A 27,346-nucleotide genomic window follows, 5' to 3' on the forward strand; every position below is an offset into this window, starting at 1 on the left:
GTTAAGGGCGTCCGCGGCCTAGTCCGCCAAGGTTCCCGCCGTCACCATGGCAACGCGCCGGAACTTCCGGTTTGGTAAGAGCCCTTCCAGCCGGCAATTCTCTATGGTCAGGCGGCGCCGTTACCGTGGAGACGCGCCCGAGCTCCTGGTCCCTTCCCGCCATCGCGCTCTATGATCCGGAGCCGCTCGGTCCTCCAGCGCCTCCTGCCGGCCGCGGGCGGCGCCCCCCCCCCCGCCTTGCCCGGACGCCTGGGCCCCTCCTGGAGGGGGGGAGGGGGCCCAAGGGGGGACCCAGGCGTCCGGCGCCCCCCTCCCGGCCCGGGGCCGAGCGCCCTTTGCCCCGAGGGGGAATCATTAACGGGGAGGGGGGGGGGTGGATCATTAACAGGGGCCGAGAGGGCCCAGGCGTCCGGGGTGGGGGGGCCCAGGCGTCCGGGTGACCCCTTCCCCCACTCCGGGGACCCAGGCGTCCGGGGCTCCTGGCTCTAGCCTCATTGTCCCCCCCCCCAGGGGCCCAGGCGTCCGGGTGCTCCCCCTTCCTCCTCCTCCTTCCCCCCCCCCCGCATTGTCCCAAGGGGCCCAGGCGTCCGGGCCGGCCGGACTTCGCCCCCCTGTCCCTCCCCTCGGGGCCGGTGGCCCGGGGCCAGCGGGAGCCGTCAGTGTCCCCCCCCCCCTTCCCCCGCTGCCTCTGCGCCAGCCAGGTAGGGACGGGGACCCGGACGCCTGGGCCCCCTCCCCGCTCGGGGTGGGGGGGGGGGAGGGGAACGCGGCCCGGACGCCTGGGTCCCTCTCCTGGGTGAGGGGTTGGGCCCGGACCCTGGTGGGAGGAAGGGGGGTGGTTAGAGCGAGGGCCCGGACGCCTGGGTCCCATGATCTGGGACGCCTGGGTCCCGTGACCTGGACGCCTGGGTCCGTCGTCCCGGACGCCTGGGTCCCTCATCCCGGACGCCTGGGTCCCTGGTCCCGGACACCTGGTCCCAGACGCCTGGGTCCCTCATCCCGGACACCTGGGTCCCATGATCCCAAACTCCTGGGTCCCTCATCCTGATCTCCTGGGTCCCTCATCCCGGACGCCTGGGCCCCATGATCCTGGACTCCTGGGTCCCTGGTCCCGGACGCCTGGGTCCCTGGTCCCAGACTCCTGGGTCCCTCATCCTGATCTCCTGGGTCCCATGGTCCCGGACGCCTGGGTCCCATGATCCTGGACTCCTGGGTCCCTGGTCCCGGACTCCTGGGTCCCATGATCCTGGACTCCTGGGTCCCTGGTCCCGGACTCCTGGGTCCCATGATCCCGAACTCCTGGGTCCCTGGTCCTGGACTCCTCAGTCCCATGATCCCGAACTCCTGGGTCCCTCATCCTGATCTCCTGGGTCCCTGGTCCCGGACGCCTGGGTCCCTGGTCCCGAACTCCTGGGTCCCTGGTCCCGGACACCTGGGCCCCATGATCCTGGACTCCTGGGTCCCTGGTCCCGGACACCTGGGTCCCATGGTCCTGGACTCTTGGGTCCTTCATCCTGATCTCCTGGGTCCCTGGTCCTGGACTCTTGGGTCCTTCATCCTGATCTCCTGGGTCCCTGGTCCTGGACGCCTGGGTCCCATGATCCTGGACTCCTGGGTCCCTGGTCCCGGACGCCTGGGTCCCTGGTCCCGGACTCCTGGGTCCCTGGTCCCGGACGCCTGGGTCCCTGGTCCCGAACTCCTGGGTCCCTGGTCCCGGACACCTGGGCCCCATGATCCTGGACTCCTGGGTCCCTGGTCCCGGACACCTGGGTCCCATGGTCCTGGACTCTTGGGTCCTTCATCCTGATCTCCTGGGTCCCTGGTCCTGGACGCCTGGGTCCCATGATCCTGGACTCCTGGGTCCCTGGTCCCGGACACCTGGGTCCCTCATCCTGATCTCCTGGGTCCCTGGTCCTGGACGCCTGGGTCCCATGATCCTGGACTCCTGGGTCCCTGGTCCCGGACGCCTGGGTCCCTCATTGCGGCCGCCCCGGGGGCGTCTGGTGCCACGGGGCTCGCGCAGGCCATGGCGGCGCCGGGGCCCCCCGACGGCGGCTGGGGCTGGGTGATCGTCCTCGGCGCCTTCGTGCAGTCGGCGCTCGTCTTCGGCGTCATCCGCTCCCTCGGCGTCTTCGTCGCCGCCTTCGGGGGGGCCTTCGGGGCGCTGGCCGGGGGCGTCTCCTGGGTGGCCTCGCTGGGCATCGCCGTGCTCCAGCTCGGCGGTGAGCGCCCGCTGCCGGCACTGGGAGCCCCTTTCCCCGTTGTCCTGGGGTCCCCGACCCACGAGGAAGGGGGATTTGGGGCCACTGGGGGGGGGCACTGGGTGCACTGGGATCCTCCTGCCCGTTGCCACGGAGTCTCCTTCCCACCAGTAAGGGGCAACTAGGGGGTACTGGGAGCACTGGGACTGCCCTTCCCCATTTCCCCAGGGTCCCTGTTCCACGAGCTAGGGGCGTTTGGGGCAACTGGGGGGCAATGGGAGCACTGGGACACCCTTCCTCATTGCCTCGGGGTCTTTATCCCACCAGCAATGGGTACTGGGGGGCACTGGGAGCACTGAGACCCCCTTCCTCATTGCCTTGGGGTCTCTTTCCCACCAGTAATGGGTACTGGGGGGCACTGGGAGCACTGAGACCCCCTTCCCCATTGCCCGGGGTCCCCATGCCACCAGCAAGGGGGTTTAGGGCAACTGGGGAGGCACTGGGAGCACTGCGTCCCCCTTCTCCGTTCCCCAGGGTCCCCCTCCCACCACTACGGGGCACTGGGAGCACTGGGATCCCCCCCTCCCCGTTCCCCGGTGTCCCCATCCCACCGCTAAGGGCCCCCTGGGGACAACTGGGGGCACTGGGAGCCCCGAGGTCCCCCTCCCGAATTCCCCTAGCGTCCCAGTCCCACCAGTAAGGGGCACTGGGATGCCCCTTATCCGGCCTCTCCGTCCTGCCAGGTCCCCTGGGCAGCGCCCTGAGCACCCGCTTCGGCGCCCGCCCCGTGGTCATGGCCGGGGGCTTCCTTTCGGGCCTGGGGCTCTTCCTGGGTGCCTTCGCCACCCGCCTGGCCCACCTCTACCTCAGCGTGGGGCTGCTGGCGGGTAGGGAGCAAGGGCTGCTGGGACGGGTCCCGGCGAGGGGATGTGGGGGCCTTGGGTCTCCTAGAACATTCCGGGATGCTGGATGATGGAAGGGGAGCAGAGGGAGTTGGGGTACCTAGAACTCATGGGACAATGGCCGCGAGATGGGGCACAAAGGGCCGTTGGGTGACCTAGAACAGCACCAGGATACTGGCTGAGGGCTGGCGAGCAAGGGGACTAGGGGCACCTAGAACATACAGGATATTAGCCAAAGCCCAGGGCACAAGAGGTATTGGGTGACCTAGAACGTGCTGGGATAGTGGCAGATGGGATGTCGTCAGCTAGGTCAGGCCATAGCGACGGCTATGGAGAGCGCAAAGGGCTGTTGGGTCTCCCAGAACATGTCAGACCGTTGGCCAAGGGCTGGGGCACAAGGGAACTTGGGTCACCTAGAACGTGCCATGACAACAGCCAAGCAAGGCGTATAAAGGGCCATTGGGTGACCTAGAACGTGCCAGGCCACTGGCCAAGGACGAGGGTGCAAGGGGGTTTGGGTGACCAAGAAAGCACTGTGCCAACAGCCAAGGGTGGGGCGCGAAGGGCCATTGGGTGACCTAGAACCTGCCATGACAGCAGCCGAGGGAGGGGCGCGAAGGGGCCATTGGGCGACCTAGAACGCACTGTGCCAACAGCCCACGGAGGGATGCGAAGGGGCCGTTGGGCAACCTAGAACGCGCTGTGCCAACAGCCCACGGAGGGATGCGAAGGGGCCGTTGGGCAACCTAGAACGTGCTGTGCCAACAGCTGAGGGAAGGGCGCAAAGGGGCCGTTGGGCGACCTAGAACGCGTCGGGCGAGGGCTCAGGGCGGGAGGCGAAGGCCCGCGGGGCGCCGGCCACCGCCCGCTCTCCCCGCAGGCCTGGGCTGGGCGCTGGTGTTCACGCCCTCGCTGGCGGCCGTGGGCCGCTACTTCACGTCGCGGAGGGCCCTGGCCACGGGGCTGGCGGTGTCGGGCGCCAGTTTTTCCTCCTTCGCCCTGGGGCCCCTGGTGCAGCTGCTGGTGGAGGCCTACGGCTGGCGGGGGGCCCTGCTCCTCCTGGCCGCTGTCTCCCTCAACCTGGTGGCCTCGGGGGCCCTGCTGCGGCCACTGGTTCTCCCCGGCGAGTCGGGAACGCCAAGGAGGCCCCGGTGCCGCCCGAAGCTACCCCGGCTCCTCCGCCACGGCCCCTTCGTCCGCTACGTCCTGGCCTTCATCCTGGTGGACGCCGGCTACTACGTTCCCTACGTCCACGCCGTGGCCCGGGCCCGCGAGCTGGGTTGCGACGAGTACCGGGCCGCCCTGGTGATGTCGGCGGCGGCGGCGGCCGACGGCGGCGGCCGGGTCTTCGCCGGCTGGTTGGCCGCCCGGCCCGCCGCCTCCTTGCTCCGACACCTCTTCGCTTGGGCCTTCCTCACGGGGCTGGCCCTCCTCCTCTTCCCGCTGGGCACCTCCTACGCCAGCCTGCTGGCGCTGGGGCTGGCCTACGGGTTCTGCGCCGGCGCCGTCGTGCCCCTCCAGTTCACCGCCGTGGCCGACATCGTCGGCGCCGGGCGCCTCCTCCACGCCATCGGCCTCATGCAGATGTTCGAGAGCCTCGGCTCGCTGCTGGGCGCCCCGCTCGCCGGTAGGACCCGCCGGGAAGCCTCCTCCCAGACCCAACGCGCCCCTGGTCTGCTGGAGGGGGTGACGGCGGGGTTGACTGACCTAGAACCGGGCATTTGGCGCACCTAGAGCCTGGTTGGGGGAGGCGTTTCCCACCCCTATGGCTCACCGGGTGGGGAACGGCTCATGGCAGGGTTGGGTGACCTAGGACCAGGCACTTGGGACACCTAGAACCCAATTGGGGGAGGCGTTTCCCAACGCTCATGTCTCACCGGGTGGGGAATGGATCACGGTGGGTTGGGTGACCTAGAAGCGGACACGCGGCGCGCCTGAAACTTGGGCTTGGGTCTCATTTTCCATCATTTTAGGCAATCAAGGATCACCGATGACACATAGCAGGGTTGGGTGATCTAGAACTAGGCTGCACAAGGGCAGGGTTCTCCCCCAGGGATGCTGGGTTTTGGCTGTTCCTGGTTCTAGATGCCCCAAGTCCTGTAGGGAAGGTCGCTGTAGGTATGGCTGTGTCACGCGTTCTCGGTCACCAACTATTTTGACCCCTTCTCGGCAGGCTCTAGGGGTCTCAACCCCCACGTTCTTGGTCACCCAACTGTTCTGCCCCCCCAGCAGGGCAGGTTCTAGGTGCCCCAAGGCAGGTGGTTGGGGTCACCCAACCCCCCTCTGTTGCAGGTTGGCTGCGGGACGTGACGGGGAACTACACGGCCTCCTTCATCGCCGCCGGCACCTTCCTCGTGGCCGGCAGCCTCCTCCTCCTCACCCTCCCTGGCTTCTTCAGTGCCTCTCCGGGCTCTGGTGGCAAAGATGAGAGTCACGACCCGGCAGCTCCGATCCCCGGAGCCCCCGAGGCCGCACTGAGTCCCCCTGTGCCAGGAGGCCCTGGGGTGCTCTAGAACTGGTCGTGTTAAACCCTCCACTCTCCGCAAATCTCAGCCCAGGGTCCCGTTCCTCCTTCGGCGCTGTGGGGCAGGGTGGCGGGAAGGGGGGCAGGCGAAGGGTGGGTGCATCGCTGCCCTGACTGGGGCCTCGTCTAGGTAACGCATTGCGTGCCTCAGTTTTGTGTTATCCAATCAGGGCCCAGCCTAGGTAACACATTAGAGAGCTGGTTCTAGGTTACCCAATCAGGCCCCAATCCAGGTAATACACTAGGGAGCCAGTTCCGGGTTACCCAATCAGGGCCCAATCTCAGTAACACAGTACGGAGCTGGTTCTAGGTTACCCAATCATGCCCCAGTCCAGGTAACGCATTAGGGAGCCGGTTCTAGGTTACTCAATTAAGGCCTGGTCTAGATAAAGCAACGGAGCTTGGTTCTGGGTTACCCAAACAGGGTTGGTTCTAGGTAATGCACAAAGAGACGTGAGGGGCCGGCGCAGACTGGGTACCACCTCAACAGGGGCGGGGCTTCCCTGGAGGCAGGACTGCAGGGGCGGGGCCAAGGCACTGTTTTATTTGGTTCAGAGTGGACCCTAAAAAAACAATAAATACATATAAAAAGAAGGGTGGTGGGGGGGCTGGAATGGCCCCACCCATCTTGGGGGTGGGGCTTGGCAGGACACGCCCCCCCTGCACAGGGGGAGGGGGTTGGAGGCAGGCAAGGCCCCGCCCACTCGTGAGGGCAGAGCGAGGGGGGTGCAGCTGCGAGGGGTCAGTGGGGGGGGCAGAGCTCCGCCTCTCCAGGGGTGTGGCCTCGTGGAGTGGGCGTGGCCTGGTGCCCCGAGGGGGCGGGGCTAGAGGGTGGTGAGCTTGAGGTCGCGGCGGGCGAGTTTCTCGGGGTGGTCGGAGGCCATGAGGGAGATGTCGCGGAAGATGTCGAGGTAGGTGTCGTCGCCTGGGGGGGGGGAGAGGGTGGTCGGGGGGTCCCCCAAATCAGGAACCCCCCCCGGAAACCCTCCTCAAAGGGCCCCAAATCCAGGACCCCCCCCCCGGAAGCCTCCTCCTCTGCCTAGGTCCAGGGACACCACCTAGGAGCCCCCCAAATCCGGGACGTCCCCCCAAGAACTCTTCTAGGAGCCCCCCACATCCAAAGATCCCTCTGGGAACCTCCCAGGGCCCCCCAAATCCAGAAACCCCTCCCCCAGGAAGCCCCCCAAGGCACCCCCAAATCCAGGGGGGACTGCCTTGGAAACCCGCTTTGGGGACTCCTAAACCTCAGGACCCCCCCCAGACCCTCCTTTGGGGGCCGCCAATCCCAGGGACCCCCCCAGGATCCCCCTTTGGGGACACCCAAACCCAGGGAACCCCCAAACCTAGGGATCCCCCTGAGCCCGAGGACACCCCAGGACCCCCCCCAAAACCCAAAGACAACCCCAAACCCAGGGTCCCCCCTACTCCTAGGTGTTCCCCCCCTCAGCCCCCCCAAATCACCCCCAAACCCACCAGTCTGCCCCTGGGCCACCTCCAGCTCCCGCATCTTGGCCAGCCGCAGCCTGGTGGGGAGAGAGCAGGGTGGGTGGGTGTTGGGGGGGGGTGAGGGTTGGGTACCCCCCACCCCAGGGTGCCCCCTCCACCCCAGGGTGTCCCCGGAGCGGGTTGGGGGACTCACAGGGTGACGATGTCGGCGTTGGCCAGCTCGATGGCGATGGAGAGGGGGTCCTTGCCCTCGGCGTCCACCGCGCTCAGGTCGGCCCCCCGCTTCAGGAACAGGCACGCCAGGCTGGGGGGGGGGGACAGGGGTGAGTCTCCCATCCAGGTACCGAACGGGGTGGCACCTGCTTAGCTTCCCTGCACGGGCAGCAGGCCTGAGACAACCCCCCCAAGAAGATAGCATGGGGTGGGGGGGCCTTGTTACAGGGACCCCCCCCCAAAAAGGAAGAGGGATCCTGAAGCAATAGGGACCTCCTCCAAGCACATAAGGCCCCCCCAAAGGAACAGAGACCACCCCAAGGGAACAGGGAGCCCCCCAAAAGGAATAGGGACCCCCCCCAAGCACGTAAGGCCCTCGCAAGGGAACAGGGACCCCCCCAAGCACATAAGCTCCCCCCAAAGGAACAGGGACCCCCCCAAGGGAACAGAGACCTCCCCAAAAAGAATAGGGACCCCCCACAAGCACGTAAGGCCCTCTCAAGGGAACAAAACCCCCCCCAAGCACATAAAGCCCCCCCCCAAAGGAACAGGGACCCCCCCAAGGGAACAGAGACCTCCCCAAAAAGAATAGGGACCCCCCGCAAGCACGTAAGGCCCTCTCAAGGGAACAAAACCCCCCCCAAGCACATAAAGCCCCCCGCAAAGGAACAGGGACCCCCCCAAGGGAACAGAGACCTCCCCAAAAAGAATAGGGACCCCCCGCAAGCACGTAAGGCCCCCTCAAGGGAACAGGGACCCCCCCAAAAGAATAGGGACCCCCTCCAAGCAAATAAGAACCCCTCCATTGGAACAGGACCCCCCCCACCCCTCATAATCCTCCCCCCCCCAGTGTAAAGCCCAGGGCTGGGGAAGGGCCTATAGAGTCTTTGGGGAGGGGGAGGATTGAGGTGGGGGGAGCAGATTTGGGGGGGGGCAGCGGATTGGGGTGGAGGCACCGCACTGCTGCCCAGAGACCGGCTGTGTTCTGTCTCCCATCCAGGCACTGAACAGGGTGGTACCTGCTTAGCTTCCTGGTGGCAGCTGCCACCATTCATGAAATGGGGTCTGGACACCCCAAGGTGCAGGCTGCAGCCCCCCCCGGCCTCCCAGTACGGCACTGGGAGCCGCTGGGAAGGACCTGGATCCCCCCTTGGAGATGCTTTGGGGGGGGGGCCAAGTGGGGACCCTGATCTAGGGCCACATTAAGCAGGGGGAGGGAATCACCCCACAGGGTGGTCTCCCATCCAGGCACCGAACAGGGTGGTGCCTGCTTAGCTTCCAGTGCGGCACCTTTAGGGGTGGCAGCCGCCATGAAATGGGGTCTGGACACCCCAAGGTGCAGGCTGCAGCCCCCCCCGGCCTCCCAGTACGGCACTGGGAGCCACTGGGAAGGACCTGGATCCCCCCTTGGAGATGCTTTGGGGGGGGGCCAAGTGGAGACCCTGATCTAGGGCCACATTAAGCAGGGGGAGGGAATCACCCCACAGGGTGGTCTCCCATCCAGGCACCGAACAGGGTGGTGCCTGCTTAGCTTCCAGTGCGGCGCCTTTAGGGGTGGCAGCCGCCACCATTCATGAAATGGGGTCTGGACACCCCAAGGTGCAGGCTGCAGCCCCCCCGGCCTCCCAGTACGGCACTGGGAGCCACTGGGAAGGACCTGGATCCCCCCTTGGAGATGCTTGGGGGGGGGCAAGTGGGGACCCTGATCTAGGGCCACATTAAGCAGGGGGAGGGAATCACCCCACAGGGTGGTCTCCCATCCAGGCACCGAACAGGGTGGTGCCTGCTTAGCTTCCAGTGCGGCGCCTTTAGGGGTGGCAGCCGCCACCATTCATGAAATGGGGTCTGGACACCCCAAGGTGCAGGCTGCAGCCCCCCCGGCCTCCCAGTACGGCACTGGGAGACGCTGGGAAAGGCCCTGGGGGCCCGGCAGGGACGCACCCGGTGTGGCCCAGCATGGTGGCGTGGTGCAGGGGTCCGCGGCCGGCGCTGTCGCTCTGGTTGACGCTGGCGCCGTTCTGCAGCAGGAACTCGCAGGCCAGCAGGGAGTTCTGGGCGGCGGCGGTGGTGGGGGGGAAAGCGGAGGTTTTTTGGGGGGGGGGGTGTCCCCCTCACCTCCAACGCCGCCGCCGTCCCCCGTGCGTGTGTGTGTCCCCCCCCCACCCCACGCCGCCTTACCGCGGCCACGGCCTGCAGCAGCGGCGTGCGGCTCTCCTCGGCCCCGTTGACCCAGCCGGGGTCGGCGCCGTGGGCCAGCGCGTCGGCCATGGTGGGCAGGCTCTGCCGCCGGGCGGCCCAGTACAGCAGGGCGCCGGGGTGGAGGTTGGGCGGCCCCCCCCGCTCCGCCGGGCCTGGGGAGGAGGTGGTGGGGGGGGGTGGAGCCTCGGGTAGGCCCCGCCCTCCTCAGCTCAGGCCCCGCCCTCCTCAGCTCAGGCCCCGCCCCTTCGTGGAGCAACCGCTCCCCCCCCCCACCCCGCTTCCACCTTGGCTCCTGCACTAGGGTGGCAGCAAGGGCGGGCCAGCCCCCTTCAAGCCCCGCCCACAAGCCCCAGGAGGCCCCGCCCAGCAGGCAGGTCACGCCCCTAATGCGCATGCCACACCCCAAGGTCTAAGCCCCGCCCTCAAGCCCCACCCCCCCACCCACATACTCCTTGGAGGTGGTGATGGGCTAGCTCCGCCCCCACCAGCCCCACCCCACCTAAGCCCCGCCCCAAAATCGGCTTGGCCCCGCCCTGCCAGCCCTGACCCCGCCCACACCACCTTAGCCCCACCTGCACCAGCTGAAGCCCCCGCCCTTCAGAAGCTCCACCCCCTTTCAAGCCCCACCCACACCACCTTAGCCCCACCCACACCAGCTGAAGCCCTGCCCTTCATCACAAGCTCCACCCCCTTACAAGCCCCACCCACTATTAGTCCCTCCCCTCCACTGTAGCCCCACCCCCTTTGACACAAGCCCCGCCCCTTCCTGGTGAGCATGACCCATCCAGCTGGAACCCTCCCCCTTTGCCTTAAGCTCCACCCCCAGCTTAAGCCCCACCCCTTAACATAAGCCCCACCCACCATCTTTAGCCCCATCCTCTATCTCAAACCCCACCCTCCCTCCCAAGCCCCGCCCCACTCAAGCCCCACCCCTCGTCAGCCCCACTCCCCCCATTGGTACCTGGGGGCTGGGTGGGGCCGAGGGGGCGGGCCCGAGGGCTGTGGTGGGGGGAGGGGCTGGGGACACCCTGGCCCCGCCCTCCCCAGCCTGGCCCCGCCCCTGGCAGCTGGGTGACGAACTTCTTCTGCACGTACTTGGCCCGGATCCAGCCCTCCCGCTGGGCCCTGCGGGGGCGGGGGGAGTACTGGGGGCACTGGGAGCCACTGGGAGGGGGCAGGGGGCACTGGGGAGCCACTGGGAGGCGGTTGGGGAGCACTCAGAGGGTCTACGGGGGACTGGGAGCTACTGGGAGCCACTGGGAGGGGGCTGGGGGAGGGCTGGGGGAGGTTGGGAGCTACTGGGATGGGGTACTGGGAGTACTGAGAACTACTAGGAGGGTCTGGGGGGACTGGGAGCCACTGGGATGGGGGGAATTAGAGAACTGGGAGCTACCAGGAGGGTCTGGGAGGGACTGGGAGCTATTGGGAACCACTAGGAGGGTACAGAGGGTGCTGCAGAGGCTGGGAGCTACTGGAATGAGGGGACTGGGAGCTATGGGGAGCCACTGGGAGGGTATAGAGGATGCTGGGGGGGTACTGGGAGAACTGGGAGCCTCTGGGACGGGGCTGCAGGCTGCTTGGGGATACAAGGAGCCATTGGGGGGGCACTGGGAGCTACTGGGAGCCATTGGGAGGGGTTTGGGGGTGCCTGGGGGGTCTCAGCCTCCCAGTTTTGGAGGGATTTGGGGGCTCACCGGGAGCAGCCGGGCTGGGGTCAGGGGGTTCCCTAGGTTCAGGGGGGTCTCGGGGGCTCCCCTAGGTTTGGGGGGTCCTGAGGGAGATGTGGGGGGTCCAGCACCCCCAGTGTTGGGGGGATTTGGGGAGATTTGGGGGGCTCACCGGGAGCAGCCGGGCTGGGGCCTCTTCACGGCCATCTCCTCCACCCGGGCCTCGTAGATGCGGTTCAGGGTGCTGTTCCCCAACTCGCACATCAGCTGGGAGGGGGGGAACCCCAAAAACGTCAGGGTTGGGGGGGGCTCCGGACCCTCCCCCATCCTCCCAGTAAGCCCAGTGCTCCCAGTTACCTTCACCAGTTCAGGCTCCCAGGAGTCGAGCGTCAGCGAGCGCACTTTGGAGAAATGCACCCCCAGGCTCCTGCGGGAGATTCGGGGGGTTGGGGGGGCGTGGGGACTTTGGGGGGGCCCTGGGGACATTTGGGGGTCCCTAGGGACTTTGGGGGTCCCTAGCAGGGGGGCTTCAGGGTCCTACGGGGCATGGAGAGGCTCCTGGGAGATCCCTTGGGGGTTTTGGGGGAGCCTAGGGGACCCTGGGGGCATTTTGGGGGGGCTACTTGGGGGTGTCGGGGGGATCTTTGGGGAATGTGGGGATCCAAGGGGTCCAGGGATAATTTTGAGGGGGGTCCTTCGGGGTCTTGGGGACATTTGGGGGTGCCCGGGGACACCAGGAGGACCGCTACAGGGTGTTTGGGGGTCCCAGAGGACACTGGGGGACCAAAGAGGTTCTCTGGGGACATTTGGGGGGTTCCTTAGAGGGTGTTGGAGGGGGTCCTAAGGGGTCTCTGGGGACATTGGGGGGGTCCCTGGGTGTTTTGGGGGGGTCCTAGGGGACACTGAGATGTTCCTGGGGGTGCATTGGGGGTGTTGGAGGATCCAAGAGGGCCCTGGGGGCATTTGGGGGGGTCCTTGAGGACATTTAGGGTGTCCCTGGGGACATCTGGGGCTCCTAGAGGGTCTTGGGTGGTGTCAGAGAGCTTGGGGAGCTGGGGGGGCTCAGGGGAGGTTTGGGGAGCCCTTGGGGGGGGTCTCAGGGCACCCGGGGGGGTTTTGGGGTGCTCCAGGGGGGTTTGGGGGGGACCAGCACCCACCTGTGGATGCCGGAGCACTCGATGCAGAGGGTGATGCCCAGGTTGGAGGTGGGGGCTCAGGGGAGGTTTGGGGAGCCCTTGGGGGGGTCTCAGGGCACCCGGGGGGGTTTCGGGGTGCCCCGGGGGGGGTTGGGGGGGACCAGCACCCACCTGTGGATGCCGGAGCACTCGATGCAGAGGGTGATGCCCAGGTTGGAGGTGGGGGCTCAGGGGAGGTTTGGGGAGCCCTTGGGGGGGTCTCAGGGCACCCGGGGGGGTTTTGGGGTGCTCCAGGGGGGTTTGGGGGGGACCAGCACCCACCTGTGGATGCCGGAGCACTCGATGCAGAGGGTGATGCCCAGGTTGGAGGTGGGGGCTCAGGGGAGGTTTGGGGAGCCCTTGGGGGGGTCTCAGGGCACCCGGGGGGGTTTCGGGGTGCCCCGGGGGGGGGTTGGGGGGGGCCAGCACCCACCTGTGGATGCCGGAGCACTCGATGCAGAGGGTGATGCCCAGGTTGGAGGTGGGGGCTCAGGGGAGGTTTGGGGAGCCCTTGGGGGGGGTCTCAGGGCACCTGGGGGGGTTTTGGGGTGCCCCAGGGGGGTTTGGGGGGACCAGCACCCACCTGTGGATGCCGGAGCACTTGATGCAGAGGGTGATGCCCAGATTGGAGGTGGGGGCTCAGGGGAGGTTTGGGGAGCCCTTGGGGGGGTTCAGGGCACCCGGGGGGGTTTCGGGGTGCCCCGGGGGGGGGTTGGGGGGGGCCAGCACCCACCTGTGGATGCCGGAGCACTCGATGCAGAGGGTGATGCCCAGGTTGATGCTGGCCCACTCGGGCGCCGGCTCGCGGCAGTCGCAGCAGGTCGCGTTGCCCTCCAGCCCCAGCACCTGCTCCAGCACCCGCCGCTCGGGGCCCCCCCGGCCCCCCCGGGCGCCCGACGTTCGCCCCAGGGTGCCCCCGGCACCCCCTCTCGGCCCTGCTGCCGCCGAGCCAGGGTGCTCGGGGGACTGCGGGGGAGACACGGGGTGGGGGGCTTCAGGGAGCTGCTAGGGGATCGCCTGTCGGCGAACCGGGGGCCGGGGGGGGGGGACTTGAGGGTCCCCAAGGGGTGCCATCCCCACCCTGGGTGTCTGGGGGTCCCATATCCCCCCCCGGAAGGGGTTTGGGGGTCCCATCCCCACCCTGGGGTGTCTGAGGGCTCCATATCCCCCCTAGGAAGGGATTTGGGGGGTCCCATCCCCACCCTGGGATGCCTGGGGGTTCCATATCCCCCCTAAGAAGGGGTTTGGGGGTCCCATCCCCACCCTGGGGTGTCCCATATCCCCCCTAGGAAGGGGTTTGGGGGGTCCCATCCCCACCCTGGGGTGTCTGGGGGTCCCATATCTCCCCCAGGAAGGAATTTGTGGGTCCCATCCCCACCCTGGGGTGTCTGAGGTCTCCATATCCCCCCTAGGAAGGGGTTTGGGGGGTCCCATCCCCACCCTGGGGTGTCTGGGGGTCCCATATCCCCCCCCAGGAACGGTTTGTGGGTCCCATCCCCACCCTGGGGTGTCTGGGGGCTCCATATCCCCCCTAGGAAGGGGTTTGGGGGGTCCCATCCCCACCCTGGGATGCCTGGGGGCTCCATATCCCCCCTAAGAAGGGGTTTGGGGGTCCCATCCCCACCCTGGGGTGTCTGGGGGCTCCATATCCCCCCTAGGAAGGGGTTTGGGGGGTCCCATCCCCACCCTGGGATGCCTGGGGGCTCCATATCCCCCCTAAGAAGGGGTTTGGGGGTCCCATCCCCACCCTGGGGTGTCTGGGGGCTCCATATCCCCCCTAGGAAGGGGTTTGGGGGGTCCCATCCCCACCCTGGGGTGTCTGGGGGTCCCATATCCCCCCCCAGGAAGGATTTGGGGGTCCCATCCCCACCCTGGGGTGTCTGGGGGCTCCATATCCCCCCTAAGAAGGGGTTTGGGGGTCCCATCCCCACCCTGGGGTGTCTGGGGGTCCCATACCCCCCCAGGAAGGGTTTGTGGGTCCCATCCCCACCCTGGGGTGTCTGGGGGTCCCATATCCCCCCCCAGGAAGGATTTGGGGGTCCCATCCCCACCCTGGGGTGTCTGGGGGTCCCATATCCCCCGTTCTGGAATGGTTTTGGGGTGTCACCTGGCAGGAGGGCTGCAGGGGGCTTCAGGGGAGGTTGGGGGGGCCGCGGGGGGGTTTGAGGGTGCCACCAAGCCAGGGAGGGGTGCAGGGGGCTTCAGGGGAGGTTGGGGGGAGCTTTAGGGGGATTTTGGGGTGTCACCTGGCCGGGGGGGCTGGGAGGGGGCCCCTCGCTGAAGGCGCTGGCGATGCTGCTCTGCACGGCGCTGAGCCAGGCCTGCTGCTGCTGCTCCGAGTCCGCCTGCAGCAGGCAGGTCCTGGGGGGGGGGGGGGAAGCCGGGGGGGGGGCCACCGGGGGGGGGCAGCGGGGTCACACAGGGGGTCATGGGGATTTTGGGGTCACGGGGACACTGGGGTCATGGGGACGTCACGGTCATGGGGTTCATGGGGGTCCTAAAAGGCTCTAGAGGGTCCCAGGAGTCCCCTGCCCCCCACCCTGAGCTTTTAGGGGGGGTCCCCAGGGGCTTGTGGGGGGGGTCCTCTGGGGTTTTGGGGACCCTTGTGGGGTGTGATGAGATGCTCAGGGGGGTCTCCAGGGGCTCGGGGGGGTCCCCAGGGGTTTTGGGGACCCTTGTGGGGTGTGAGGAGATGTCCAGGAGGGGCTTTGGGTGCTATAGGGGTCCCCAGAGGTCCTGGGGGGTCCTTAGGGGTTTGGGGGGGGTCCCTATGGGCTCAGGGACATTCCTGGTGGGATGTTATAGGGGTCCCCAAGGGTTTGAGGGGGGTCCCAGGGGCTTGGGGACATTCCTGGGGGGGGGGGTGGGGGGTCCCAGGGGTTTGGGGGGGTCTCCAGGAATTTGGGGACATTCCTGGGTGGGTTGGGTGTTATGGGGATCAGCAAAGGTTTTGGGGGTGCCAAGGGGCTTGGGGGGGTCTCCAGGGCTTTTGGGGACCCCTGGGGATTTGGGGGGGTGCCTATAGGCAAGGGGGGTGTTATTGGGGTCCCCAGAGGGTTTGGGGATCTCCAGGAGCTTGGGGGATAGGGGGTCCTGTGAGTTTTGGCAGTCCCTCGGGATTTGGGGGGGGGTCTCCAGGGGATTTTAAGCATTATTGGGGTAAGCAGAGGTTTTTGGGGGTGCCCGGAGGTCTGGGGAGGGGTCCGCAGGGGTTTGGGGGTCTCCAGGGGGTTTGGGGGACTCACTTGGAGGGCGAGAGCACCTCGAAGCAGAAGCGCCGGTCGAGGTCGGGGCAGGGCTTGACGGTGCAGAGCCGCAGGTCGTCCACCACCACCGTGGGGGGGTCCTGGGTCGAGGGGGGGGCTGCTCAGGACCCCCACCCCAAAGCCTGGACCCCCCCAGACTGCCCCCCAACAGCTCCCCCAAAACGGGGAACCCCTCCTCAAACTGCCCCCCCCAAAACGAGCCTTCCAAAGCTGCCCCCCAACTCCAGCCCCCCGAAAGGTTCCCCCACGAAGCCCCCCCATACAGCCCCCCCAATCCAACCCCCAAGCTGCCCCCCAAATCCAGGCCTGCTCAAGGGTGGCCCCCCCAAATCTGACCCCCAGTCCAGTCCCCCCAAATGCAGCCCCCCCAAAAGGGTCACCCCCAAATCCAACCCCCCCAAATCCAACCCACCCCCAAAAAGACCCCAAGTCCAGCCCCTCCAAAATGCCCCCTAAATTCAACCCCCCCAATCCACCCCCCCAAATCCGGCCCTGTAAAGTACCCCCAAATCTGACCCCCAGTCCAGCCCCCCCCAAATCCAACCCCCAAATACCCCCCAAATCCAACTTCCCCAACCATCCCCCTCCAAATCCAGCCCCTCTAAATCCAGCCCCCCAAAGTGCCCCCCCAAATCGACCCCCACCCCCGCAGCCCCCCCAAATCCAGCCCCCCAAGGACCCCCCCCCAAATCCCGCCGCCCCGGCTCACCCGGGCCCGTTTGATGTAGACCAGCTGGTTGCTCTGGATGGAGAACCAGCGCCTGGGGAGGGGGGACGGGTTGGGGGGGCCCCCAAACCCCCCCAAAACCCAGGGACGAGGGGACACGAGGGGCGGCTGGGGGGTATCGGGGTTACTGGAGGGGTATCTGGGGGTACTCGGGGATACTGGGGAGTACTGGGGGTAGCTGGGTGGTGGGTGGGGGGGAAGAAGAGGTACTTAGGGGGGTATTTGGGGGTGCTGAGGGGTGTCAGGGGGTATCTGGGGGGGCTGGGGGTATTTAGGGGTGTCTGGGGGAACATTGGGGCTATTTGGGGGTGCTGGGGGTGTCAGAGGGCATCTGAGGGGGTTTTGGGGGTATTAAGGGGTGCTGGGAAGTGTGGGGGGAACACTGGGGGTATTTGGGGGTACTGGGGGTGTCAGGGGGTATCTGGGGGCTACTGGTGTATTTGGGGGTGCTGAGGGGTGTCTGGGGGAACACTGAGGGTATTTGGGGGTGCAGGGGGTGCGTGGGGGGGGTCCATAGGGGGAAGATAGGGGCACAGGCAGTATGGGAGGGTGTCTAGGGGTACGTGGGGGGTCTCGGGGGGGGTCTGGAGTCAGGCAGGGGGATCCGGGGGGGGGAGATCCGCAGTGGGGGTCCGGGGGGGGGCCGTTACCGGCTCCAGGTGCGGAAGGCGTTGCTGGCCCGCTTGTACAGGTAGCCCTCCATGGGGGGGGCCCCCGGGGGGGCCTCCCGCGCCGCCCCCGCCACCGTCTCCTGCGATAGGTCCTGGGGGCCGCCCGTCAGCCCATCAGCCCCGCCCCCCCCTCCGGCCCCACCCTCCCCACCCTGGCCCCGCCCCTGCTGCCCTGCCCCTTCCCTGTCAATCAACACAGGGCCTGGCTGTCAATCAGGCCCATCCTGAAGCTTCAGGCCCGCCCACTGGTGTTGGCCCCGCCCCCAGGCTCAGGCCCCGCCCTCTCCAGCCAGACCCCGCCCCTTCAACCCAGGCTCCTCCAGTCTGATCTCACTTCTCCATCCTGGCCCCACCTTCTCCATCCAGGTCCCGCCTCCTAGGCTCAGGCCCCACCCCCTCTGCTCAGGCCCCGCCCCCAGGCGCAGACCCCGCCCTCTCCAGCCAGGCCCCACCCCTAAGACCAAGCCACGCCCCCTACACCCAGGGCCTCCCCCTCTAGCCAGGCTCCTCCGCTCTGACCTCACTCCTCCATCCTGGCCCCACTCCCTCTGCCCTAGCCCCGCCCCCCGGGCTCAGGCCCCGCCCCCTGGGCTCAGGCCCCGCCCCCACCTGCTGGATGAGCATGGCGTGCCGCTGCTCCATGTCGCGCTGCTGCCGGGCCGCTTCCAGCACCAGGCGGTCGAGCTGGGGGGGGCAGGGGCAGGGTCAGAGGAAGGGGGGGGTGCCCGGACGCCGGGGCCCCCGCCCGGACGCCGGGGTCCCACCTGGGTGCCCAGCTCGGCCCGGTAGCGCTCCAGGCGCCCGGCGGCGCTGTGGCCCTGGCTGAAGTAGGTGGCCTGGGCCTCCATTAGCCTCAGCACCTGGTGGGGGGGGGGAAAGGGGGGGGGCTTAGCCGGGGGGGGCCGCCTGAAGCCCCCTCCCAGCCCCCCACGTCCCCTCGGCTCCCTGCCGAGCCCTGGACCCCCCCCCCAAATCCCCACAGCCCCCTAAAGACCCCCCCCAGATTCCTAGGCCCCCCCCGAGGCCCCTCATCCTCCCCCCAGGACCCCCCAAGCCCCCCTCCCGAGCCCCCCAGTTCCCCGGGGGCCCCCGGAGCCACTCACGAACTGGAGGATTTCGGATTTCTTCTTCAATTGCATCACGTTGATCTGGTGGGGAGGGGGAGGCAGGAGGTTGAGGGGGGGGTCAGGCCCCGCCCCCTTTCCCCAGGCCCCGCCCAGTGTGATCTGACCCTGCCCCACCAGGCCCCGCCCCCAGCATTGCCCCACCCCCTCCATCACTCTGTGGCCTTTGCCACTCAGCTGGGCTCTGTCCCTTTAAGACCTGCATCCTATTAAGCCCCACCCCTTTAAGCCCCACCCCTTGGTGTGTATCCCCCCAAACCCCACCCCATCAGGCCCCACCCCCAAAGCCCCACCTCCCCTAGGCCCCACCCACCCTGCTCCCTCCAGGCCTGCCCCACCAGGGCTCCACCCTGAGGCCCCGCCCCCAGAGGCCCCGCCCCCAGAGGCCCCGCCCCCTCGAAGCCCCACCTTCCCTCCAGACCCTGCTCCTGGCAAACCCCACCCCCTTCCCCCCTACAACCTCCCCCTGTGGCCACACCCTCGGAGGCCCCACCCCTTCAAGCCCCACCCCTCCAGGCCCCACCCCCCTCCAAGCCCCACCCCCTGCAGATCCTGCCCCTACAGCCCCATGCCCTGCAGGCTCCACCCCCTTCCCCCCACAACCTCCCCTCTAAGCCCCACCCCCTCTGAGGCCCCACCCCATCCAAGACCCCACCCCCTCAAAGCTCCACCCTCTCTGAGGCCCCGCCCCGTGAAGCCCCACCCCTCGAAGCCCCGCCCCCTCGAAGCCCCGCCCCCTCGAAGCCCCACCTTCCCTCCAGGCCCTGCTCCTGGCAAACCCCACCCCCTACCCCCCACAACCTCCCCTGTGGCCACACCCCCGGAGGCCCCACCCCTCTAAGCCCCGCCCCCTCGAAGCCCCACCTTCCCTCCAGGCCCTCCTCCCAGCAGACCGAACCCCCCTTCCCCCCCCACCCCCGAGCCCCCCACCCCCTGAGACCCCGCCCCCTCAGAGGCCCCGCCCCCCCAAAGCCCCGCCCACCTGGAGGACGTAATCGAGGGCCCGGGCCCGGGCCTGGCCCCGGGCTGCCCCCAGGGCGGCGGCGGCCTCCTGGGCGTCGTGGGGGCGGCGGCGGGGGGCTTCGGCGTGGTGCTGCAGGGCCCCCGCCAGCCCCTCGGCCGCCCGCGCCCGCTCCCGGCGCGCCTCCCGCAGCCCCCGCGCCGCCCTGCGCCCCCGCAGCCCTGGCTCGCACCCGCCGGCACCCTGGGGACCCCCTCCCCCCGGCACCCCGGGGACTCCCCGCACCCGCCGGGACCCCCCGCTGGGACCGCCCGGCACCCCTGGGGACCCCACCACACCTGTTGGGACCCCCGCCCCCAGGACCCATGGGGACCCCCGGCACCCTTGGGACCCCCTGGCACCCCTGGGGACCCCCAGGACCCCGCTGCACCCGCTGGGACTTCCTCGGCACCCTCGGGACCCCCTAGCACCCTCTGGGGATCCCCCCAGGACCCCTCGGGTCCCCACTGCATCCGCTGGGACCCCCGCTGCCGGCACCCTCGGGACCCTCCCCGTCACCCGTGGGGACCCCCGGCACCATCGGGACCCCCCCCGGGCACCCCTGGGGACCCCACCGCACTGGCTGGGACCCCCCAGGACCCCTCAGGTTCCCACTGCTGGGACCCCCTATCGGGACCCCCCCGCGGCACCCTCAGGACCCCCCCAGCACCCATGGAGACCCCTAGCACCCATGGGGACCCCAGCACCCTCAGGACCCCCTGGGCACCCATGGGGACCCCTAGCACCCATGGGACTCCTCTGGCACCCTTGCCCTCCCCACTGCATCCACTGGGACCCCCTCAGCACCCATGGGGACCCCTGGCACCCTCAGGATCTGACCACACCGCACCCTCAAGACCCCCCAGCACCCATGGTACCACCTGGTACCCATGGGGACCCTGGCACCCTCAGGACCCCCCTAGCACCCCTGGGATCCCACAGCACCCATAGGGAACCCCCAGCACCCCTGAGGTCCCCACCACACCCGCCGGGACCCCACAGCACCCTCAGGACCCCCCCCGCCACCCCTGGGGACCCCCCCAGACACCCTTGGGACCCCCCTAGCACCCATGGGGACCCCTAGCACCCATGGGACTCCTCTGGCACCCTTGCCCTCCCCACTGCATCCACTGGGACCCCCTCAGCACCCATGGGGACCCCTGGCACCCTCAGGATCTGACCACACCGCACCCTCAAGACCCCCCAGCACCCATGGTACCACCTGGTACCCATGGGGACCCTGGCACCCTCAGGACCCCCCTAGCACCCCTGGGATCCCACAGCACCCATAGGGAACCCCCAGCACCCCTGAGGTCCCCACCACACCCGCCGGGACCCCACAGCACCCTCAGGACCCCCCCCGCCACCCCTGGGGACCCCCCCAGACACCCTTGGGACCCCCCTAGCACCCATGGGGACCCCCCCTGGCACCCGCAGGGACTCACTCCTTGAGCAGGGTGTGGACGTGGCGGTGCAGCGACTGCTGGGTGCTGTCCAGGAGCTCCTGGGTGCCCGCGGGGACCCCGTGAGGGGGGACACGGGGTGGGGGGGACATGGGGGGGGACAAGAGGGAGGGGGATCCCGGGGGGACACGGAGGGACACAGGGGAGGGGGATCCTGGGGGACATGGGGGTTTTGGGGGGACACAGGGAGACATGGGGGGACATGGGGGGACCCAGAGGTCTCGGGGGGACCCAGGGGGACATGAGGGGGGCACAGGGGGACCCGGAGGTCTTGGGAGGACACAGGGGGACATGGGGGGATATGGGGGGACCCAGGGGTCTCGGAGGGACACAGGGGGACAGGGGGGATCTCAGGGGGACACAGGGGGACATGGGGGGGCACAGGGGGACCCGGAGGTCTTGGGAGGACACAGGGGGACATGGGGGGATATAGGGGGACCCAGGGGTCTCGGAGGGACACAGGGGGACAGGGGGGATCTCAGGGGGACACAGGGGGACATGGGGGGACACGGGGGGACAGGGGGGATCTCAGAGGGACCCAGGGGGACATGGGGGGGCAAAGGGGGACCCGGGGGTCTTGGGAGGACACAGGGGGACATGGGGGGATATGGGGGGACCCAGGGGTCTCGGAGGGACACAGGGGGACAGGGGGGATCTCAGGGGGACACAGGGGGACATGGGGGGGACAGGGGGAACCGGGGGGTCTCGGGGGGGGACACAGGGGGGACGGGGGGGATCTCAGGGGGACACAAGGTGACATGGGGGGGGACATGGGGGGACAGAGAGGATCCCAGGGGGACACAGGGGGGGAACTGGGGGATCCCAAATGGGGGCCAGGCCCCCCCTTGGGGTAACACAGTGACTCAGGGAGGGGGGAAGAATCCCCTGGGGGCGGGGCTAGGCTGAAAGGGGCGTGGCCTGATGGGGAGGCGGGGCTTGACTGAGCCAGGGCACAGCTGAGGGGGCGGGGCTTGGTGGGAAGGGGTGGGGTCAGGGTAAAGGGCAGAGGTTGGGGAAAGGAGGCAGGGCCTGAATGGAGTGGGCGGGGCTCGGGGAAAGGGGGCGTGGTCCGAGCGAAGTGGGAGGGGTCCGATGGAAGGGGCGGGGCTTGGGGAGAGGGGGCGGGGCCTGCTCACCTCGTGGCTGCCCATCATGTGGTCCAAGGATTCGGAGAATTTCTCCAGCGTCTCCTGTGGGGGGGGGGAATAGTGGTGGGGGGGGTCAGGGGGGCTGGGGGGTGTCCCTGGGGGGGGCCCAAATACCCCAGAGCCCCCCAAATACCTCCAATCCCTCCCCCAGAGCCCCCAAATACCTCAGACCCCCCCCAAATACCCCGATCCCTCCCCCAGAGTCCCCCAAATACCCCAGAGCCCCCCAAATACCCCTGATCCCTCCCCCAGAGCCCCCAAATACCCCAGAGCCCCCCAAATACCCCTGATCCCTCCCCCAGAGCCCCCAAATACCCCAGACCCCCCCAAATACCTCCAATCCCTCCCCCAGAGCCCCCAAATACCTCAGACCCCCCCAAATACCCCGATCCCTCCCCCAGAGTCCCCCAAATACCCCAGAGCCCCCCAAATACCCCTGATCCCTCCCCCAGAGCCCCCAAATACCCCAGAGCCCCCCAAATACCTCCAATCCCTCCCCCAGAGCCCCCAAATACCTCAGACCCCCCCAAATACCCCGATCCCTCCCCCAGAGCCCCCAAATACCCCAGAGCCCCCCAAATACCCCCAATCCCTCCCCCAGAGCCCCCAAATCCCCCCCATATCCCCCCAATTCCCCTGGCATCACGCTCTGCCCCCCTAAATCCATCCCCGGCCCCCCCCCCCGTTTCGGGGCTCACCCAGACCAGGGGGTCACACCCCCCGGGACCCCCTCCCGTTTCGGGGCTCACCTGGACCAGGGGGTCACCCCCCAGGACCCCCCCCCGTTTCGGGGCTCACCCGGACCAGGGGGTCGCCCTCCTGGCCCCCCCCCCATTTTGGGGCTCACCCGGACCAGGGGGTCGCCCGGCGCCGGCCCCCCCAGCTCGCGCAGCCCCGCCGCCAGGGCCCGGCTCGTCCCCTCGAAGTGGCGCCCCGCGTCCAACATGGCCGAGCAGAGCTTCAGCACCTGGGGGGGGGGGTGAAGGTGGGGGGGTCAGCACCCGACCACCCCGGGATCCCTTGGCATCACCCCAAATCCCTCCAGATGCCCCCGGACCCACTCGGGATCCCCAACCCCCCCCAGGGACCCCCACCACAAGCAACCCAAGGACTGTTGGGACCCCCCTGATCCCCCCTCCCCGCACCCCACAGATCCCTCCGGATCCATCCTGATCCATCCAGATCCCCTCAGGATCCCCAAACCTCTAGGAACCCCTCCAGGACCCCCAGGGACAACCGGGACCCCCCCCCAATCTTGCCTGAAGCTCATGGATCCCTCTGGATCCCCCCCCCGCTCACCCCCCAGATCCCCTACGATCCCCTGGGAATCCCAAGCCCCTGGGATCCCCCCCAGCACCCCAGAGACCCTCCCCCATCTCCCTGGAGGCCTCAGGGACCCCCAAATCCTTGGGATTCCCCCCCCCCGGGCACCCTGGGGAGCTCCTGATCCCTCTGGATCCCTCCAGGTCTCCCAAGATCCCCCTGGGAGCCCCAAAACCCTGGGAAACACCCCCAGCCCCCCAGGGACCCCCCTGGATCCCCCCCAGATCCCCCTGGGAGCCCCAAAACCCTGGGAAACACCTCCAGCCCCCCAGGGACCCCCCTGGATCCCCCCCAGATCCCCCTGGGATTCCCCAAAGCCCTGGGAAACACCCCCAGCCCCCCAGGGACCCCCCTGGATCCCCCCCAGATCCCCCTGGGATCCCCAAAGCCCTGGGAAACACCCCCAGCCCCCCAGGGACCCCCCTGGATCCCCCCCGGATCCCCCTGGGATCCCCAAAGCCCTGGGAAGCCCCCCAGCCCCCCAGGGACCCCCCCCAGATCCCCAAAGCCCTGGGAAGCCCCCCAGCACCTCAGGGACCCCCCCCAGATTCCCCCCCAGATCCTCCTGGGATCCCCAAAGCCCTGGGAAACCCCCCAGCACCCCAGGGACCCCCCAAACCTCTGGGGTTCACCCCCAAAGGCCCCTCCCCCCCCGGACGCCTGGGTCCCTCGATCACCTTCTCCAGGCGGGTCTCGAACTCGGCGATCTCGGCCTCGGCCTCCTCCACGGCAGCCCTGGGGGTACGGGGGGGGATGTAGGGGGGCATGGGGGGGTCAAAGGGGGGATTGGGGGATCACGGGGGGGCTCGAGGGGGCTGATTGGGGCATTTGGGGGGCCGGGGCGGTATCACAGCATCACAAGGGGGCATTTGGGAGGCCCGGGGGCATCTGGGGGTCCAAAGGAGTCTGAGGGGTTTGAGGTCCCTGGACTTCTGGGGGCCCCGGGGTATTTTGGGGTTCCCTGGGGGGTCCCTAGGATGTTTTCAGAGTCCTGGTGGCGGTTTTGGGGTTCCCAAGATCTTTTTGGAGTCTCGGTGGCAATTTCTAGGCTCCTCAGGGCAGTTTCAGGGTCCCCATGATGTTACTGGGGTCCCAGTGGTGGTTTCCAGGCCCCTAGGGGCAGTTTCAAGGTCCCCAGGATGTTACTGGGGTCCCAGTGGTGGTTTCCAGGCCCCCAGGGGAGGTTTCAAGCCCCACAGGATGTTGTTTGGGTCCCGGTGGCAGTTTCCAGATACCCAAGAGCGGTTTGAGATTCTCAGAATGTTACCGGGATCTTGATGTCAGTTTCCAGGCCCCCAGGGGTGGTTTGGGGCCACGCAGGATGTTATTTGGGTCCCAGTGGCAGTTTCCAGGTACCCAGGGGTGGTTTTGAGATTCTCAGAACGATACTGGGATCTTGATGTCAGTTTCCAGGCCCCCGGGGCGGTTTTGGGCCCCCCAGAATGTTATTTGGGTCCCAGTGGCAGTTTCCAGGTCCCCCCGAGGTGTTTGTGGGGTCCCAGGTGTTTTCGGGGTGGGGGGCCGGGCCCGGCCGGTGCCTGCGGTCGCCAGCGCGTTTCCGGCGCCGCTTCCTGTGGGCGCCGTCGCCGTGGCAACGCCGTGACATCACGGGGGCGAAAAGAGGGGGGGCCCCCGAAACCGCCGCCAGGTCTCGGCGCAAGCGACGCGGCCGCAGCTGCCCCGGCCCTCGTGCAAAGACCAATCCCTCGTGCGAGGCCGGACCCCCGCGCGAAGCCCGGACCCCCTGGGGCGAGATCTGCCCCCCTTGTGCGAGAGCCAGGCCCCTCGTGCGAGGCCGGACCCCCCCTCGTGCGAGGCCCAGGCCCCTCGTGCGAGCTCCGCCGGAGCCCCTCGTGCGAGGCCAGGACCTCCAAGCCCCGCCACCTCGGGCAGGCCAGACCCCCGTGCAAGCTCCGCCTTCCCCCGTGCAAGCCCCGCCCCCCGTGCAAGCCCCACCCCGCACGCGGGGGAGGCCGTGCAAGGTCACGTGGCCCTGGGGGGCTGCACACGCGTGTGGGGGCCCGTCCCGGGGTGGTGGGGGGGGGGCCGCACACGCGTGTGCGAGTGTCGTTCCCCCCCCTTCCCCGTGTGTTTCCGGCCCCTCCCCGGCTCACCGGTGCGTGCGAGGCCCAGGAAATCGCTTCCGCCCCGGGGGGGCAGTTTGGGGGGGCCCTGGAGGGGCCCTAGGGGGGTCTGGGACAGTTTGGAGGGGTCCTGGGGGGCTTTTGGGGGGCCCTGCAGGTGCTGGGAGGGTTTTGGGGGGGTCCCAAAGGTCCCAGGGGGTCTGGGACAATTTGGAGGGGTTCTGGGGGGCTTTGGGGGGGCCCTGCAGGTGCTGGGAGGGTTTTGGGGGGGTCCCAAAGGTCCCAGGGGGTCCGGGACAGTTTGGGGGGGTCCTGGGGGGCTTTGGGGGGTCCTGCAGGTGCTGGGAGGGTTTTGGGGGGGGTCCCAAAGGTCCCAGGGGGTCCGGGACAGTTTGGGGGGGTCCTGGGGGGCTTTGGGGGGGTCCTGCAGGTGCTGGAAGGGTTTTGGGGGGGTCCCAGGGGCATCAGGGGGTCCCAAAGGTCCCAGGGGGTCCGGGACAGTTTGGGGGGGCTCTGGGGGGCTTTGGGGGGCCCTGCAGGTGCTGGGAGGGTTTTGGGGGGGTCCCAAAGGTCCCAGGGGGTCCGGGACAGTTTGGGGGGGTCCTGGGGGGCTTTGGGGGGTCCTGCAGGTGCTGGGAGGGTTTTGGGGGGGGTCCCAAAGGTCCCAGGGGGTCCGGGACAGTTTGGGGGGGTCCTGGGGGGCTTTGGGGGGCCCTGCAGGTGCTGGGAGGGTTTTGGGGGGGTCCCAAAGGTCCCAGGGGGTCCGGGACAGTTTGGGGGGGTCCTGGGGGGCTTTGGGGGGGTCCTGCAGGTGCTGGGAGGGTTTTGGGGGGGTCCCAGGGGCATCAGGGGGTCCCAAAGGTCCCAGGGGGTCTGGGACAGTTTGGGGGGGGCTCTGGGGGGCTTTGGGGGGCCCTGCAGGTGCTGGGAGGGTTTTGGGGGGGTCCTAGGAGCTCCCAGGGGGTCTGGGACAGTTTGGGGGGGCTCTGCAGGTGCTGGGAGGGTTTTGGGGGGGGTCTCAAAGGTCCCAGAGGGTTCAGAACAGTTTGGGAGGGCCTTGGGGGGGTCCTGAGAGAGGTTTTGGGGGGGGTCTGCTTTTTTGGGGAGGGGCTGGGAGCTTTAGGAGGGGGCCTGGAGGACGCTGGGGGGGGTCCCCGGGCTTTTGGGGGGGTCTAAGGGTGTTGGGGGGGCTATAGGGGGGCTCGGGGGTGTTGGGGGGGCTGCTCCCCCCTTCCTCCAGCCTTGGGGGGGGTTCTGGAGGGGGGGGGCTGGTGCCGGAGGGGGGGTCCCGAGATGGGGGGGGTCTCGGGGGGGATCCCGGGGTGGGGAGGGGTCCCGGGGGGGGGGTCCCGGTACCTGAACCAGGGCGAGTCCTTAAAACACTCCTCGAAGTCCAGCTTCACCGTCATGCCGGGCAGCGGGGGGGGGTCCGGGGGGGTCGGGGGGGGCCCCGGGGGGGGTCGGAGGGCGGCGGGCGGCGGCGGTGCCGGGTGGCGGCAGGCGGCGACGGGGCAGCACGAGGCGGCGGCTCCGCCCCGGGGCGGGACGGGGACACCGCGGGGGGGCGGGGGGGGGACATCCGGGAGGGGGACACCGGGAGGGGGACGTGGGGACCGGGATGGGGACATGGGGACCGGGATGGGGACACCTGCACAGGGATGCTGGGATGGGGACCGGGATGGGGACATCCGGGATGGGGACACCAGGATGGGGACACCGGGATGGGGACGTGGGGACACCGGGAGGGGGACACTGGGGATGGGGACATGGGGATGGGGACACCGGGAGGGGGACATGGGGACCGGGATGGGGACGTGGGGACCGGGATGGGGACACCTGCACAGGGATGCTGGGATGGGGACCGGGATGGGGACATCCGGGATGGGGACACCAGGATGGGGACACCGGGATGGGGACGTGGGGACACCGGGAGGGGGACACTGGGGATGGGGACATGGGGATGGGGACACCGGGAGGGGGACATGGGGACCGGGATGGGGACACCTGCACAGGGATGCTGGGATGGGGACTGGGATGGGGACACTGGGATGGGGACATGGGGACACTGGGATGGGGACGTGGGGATGGGGACATGGGGACACCTGGATGGGGACATCCGGGATGGGGACGTGGGGACACCGGGAGGGGGACATCCGGGAGGGGGACACGGGGAGGGGGACACCGGGAGGGGGACGTGGGGACCGGGATGGGGA

The 27,346-nt window shown here is 68.8% G+C and overlaps 2 protein-coding genes across 7 annotated transcripts; one reads left to right on the forward strand and one right to left on the reverse strand.

Moving 5' to 3' along the window:
- The first annotated feature begins 570 nt into the window (after positions 1-570).
- SLC16A13 (solute carrier family 16 member 13) lies at positions 571-6,192 on the forward strand. The gene is made up of 5 exons (XM_068929509.1): positions 571-701; positions 2,024-2,222; positions 2,945-3,088; positions 3,984-4,730; positions 5,396-6,192. The coding sequence occupies exons 2-5, from the start codon at positions 2,027-2,029 to the stop codon at positions 5,614-5,616; spliced, it is 1,308 nt and encodes a 435-aa protein (XP_068785610.1). The 5' UTR covers positions 571-701; positions 2,024-2,026; the 3' UTR covers positions 5,617-6,192.
- Positions 6,151-26,628, reverse strand: ACAP1 (ArfGAP with coiled-coil, ankyrin repeat and PH domains 1). Of its 6 annotated transcripts, none has more exons than XM_068929503.1 (22): positions 26,490-26,628; positions 23,727-23,784; positions 22,574-22,693; positions 21,715-21,768; positions 20,561-20,619; positions 19,098-19,281; positions 18,095-18,139; positions 17,756-17,851; positions 17,601-17,675; positions 16,971-17,083; positions 16,303-16,354; positions 15,573-15,673; positions 14,574-14,688; positions 13,061-13,293; positions 11,510-11,579; positions 11,325-11,419; positions 10,447-10,610; positions 9,465-9,637; positions 9,228-9,337; positions 7,267-7,377; positions 7,101-7,150; positions 6,151-6,552 (listed from the first exon to the last, which is right to left on the reverse strand). In XM_068929503.1, the coding sequence occupies exons 1-22, from the start codon at positions 26,540-26,542 to the stop codon at positions 6,452-6,454; spliced, it is 2,232 nt and encodes a 743-aa protein (XP_068785604.1). In that variant the 5' UTR covers positions 26,543-26,628; the 3' UTR covers positions 6,151-6,451. The 6 variants fall into 6 exon arrangements, with proteins under 6 accessions (XP_068785604.1, XP_068785605.1, XP_068785607.1 ...); XM_068929504.1 differs by having other exon boundaries at positions 19,098-19,166; positions 22,525-22,693; XM_068929506.1 differs by lacking the exon at positions 26,490-26,628 and adding an exon at positions 24,317-24,798.
- Between the last annotated feature and the right edge of the window lie 718 nt (positions 26,629-27,346).

This window comes from Struthio camelus, unplaced genomic scaffold (genome assembly GCF_040807025.1).
Source record: "Struthio camelus isolate bStrCam1 unplaced genomic scaffold, bStrCam1.hap1 HAP1_SCAFFOLD_87, whole genome shotgun sequence".
Classification (NCBI taxonomy): domain Eukaryota; kingdom Metazoa; phylum Chordata; class Aves; order Struthioniformes; family Struthionidae; genus Struthio; species Struthio camelus.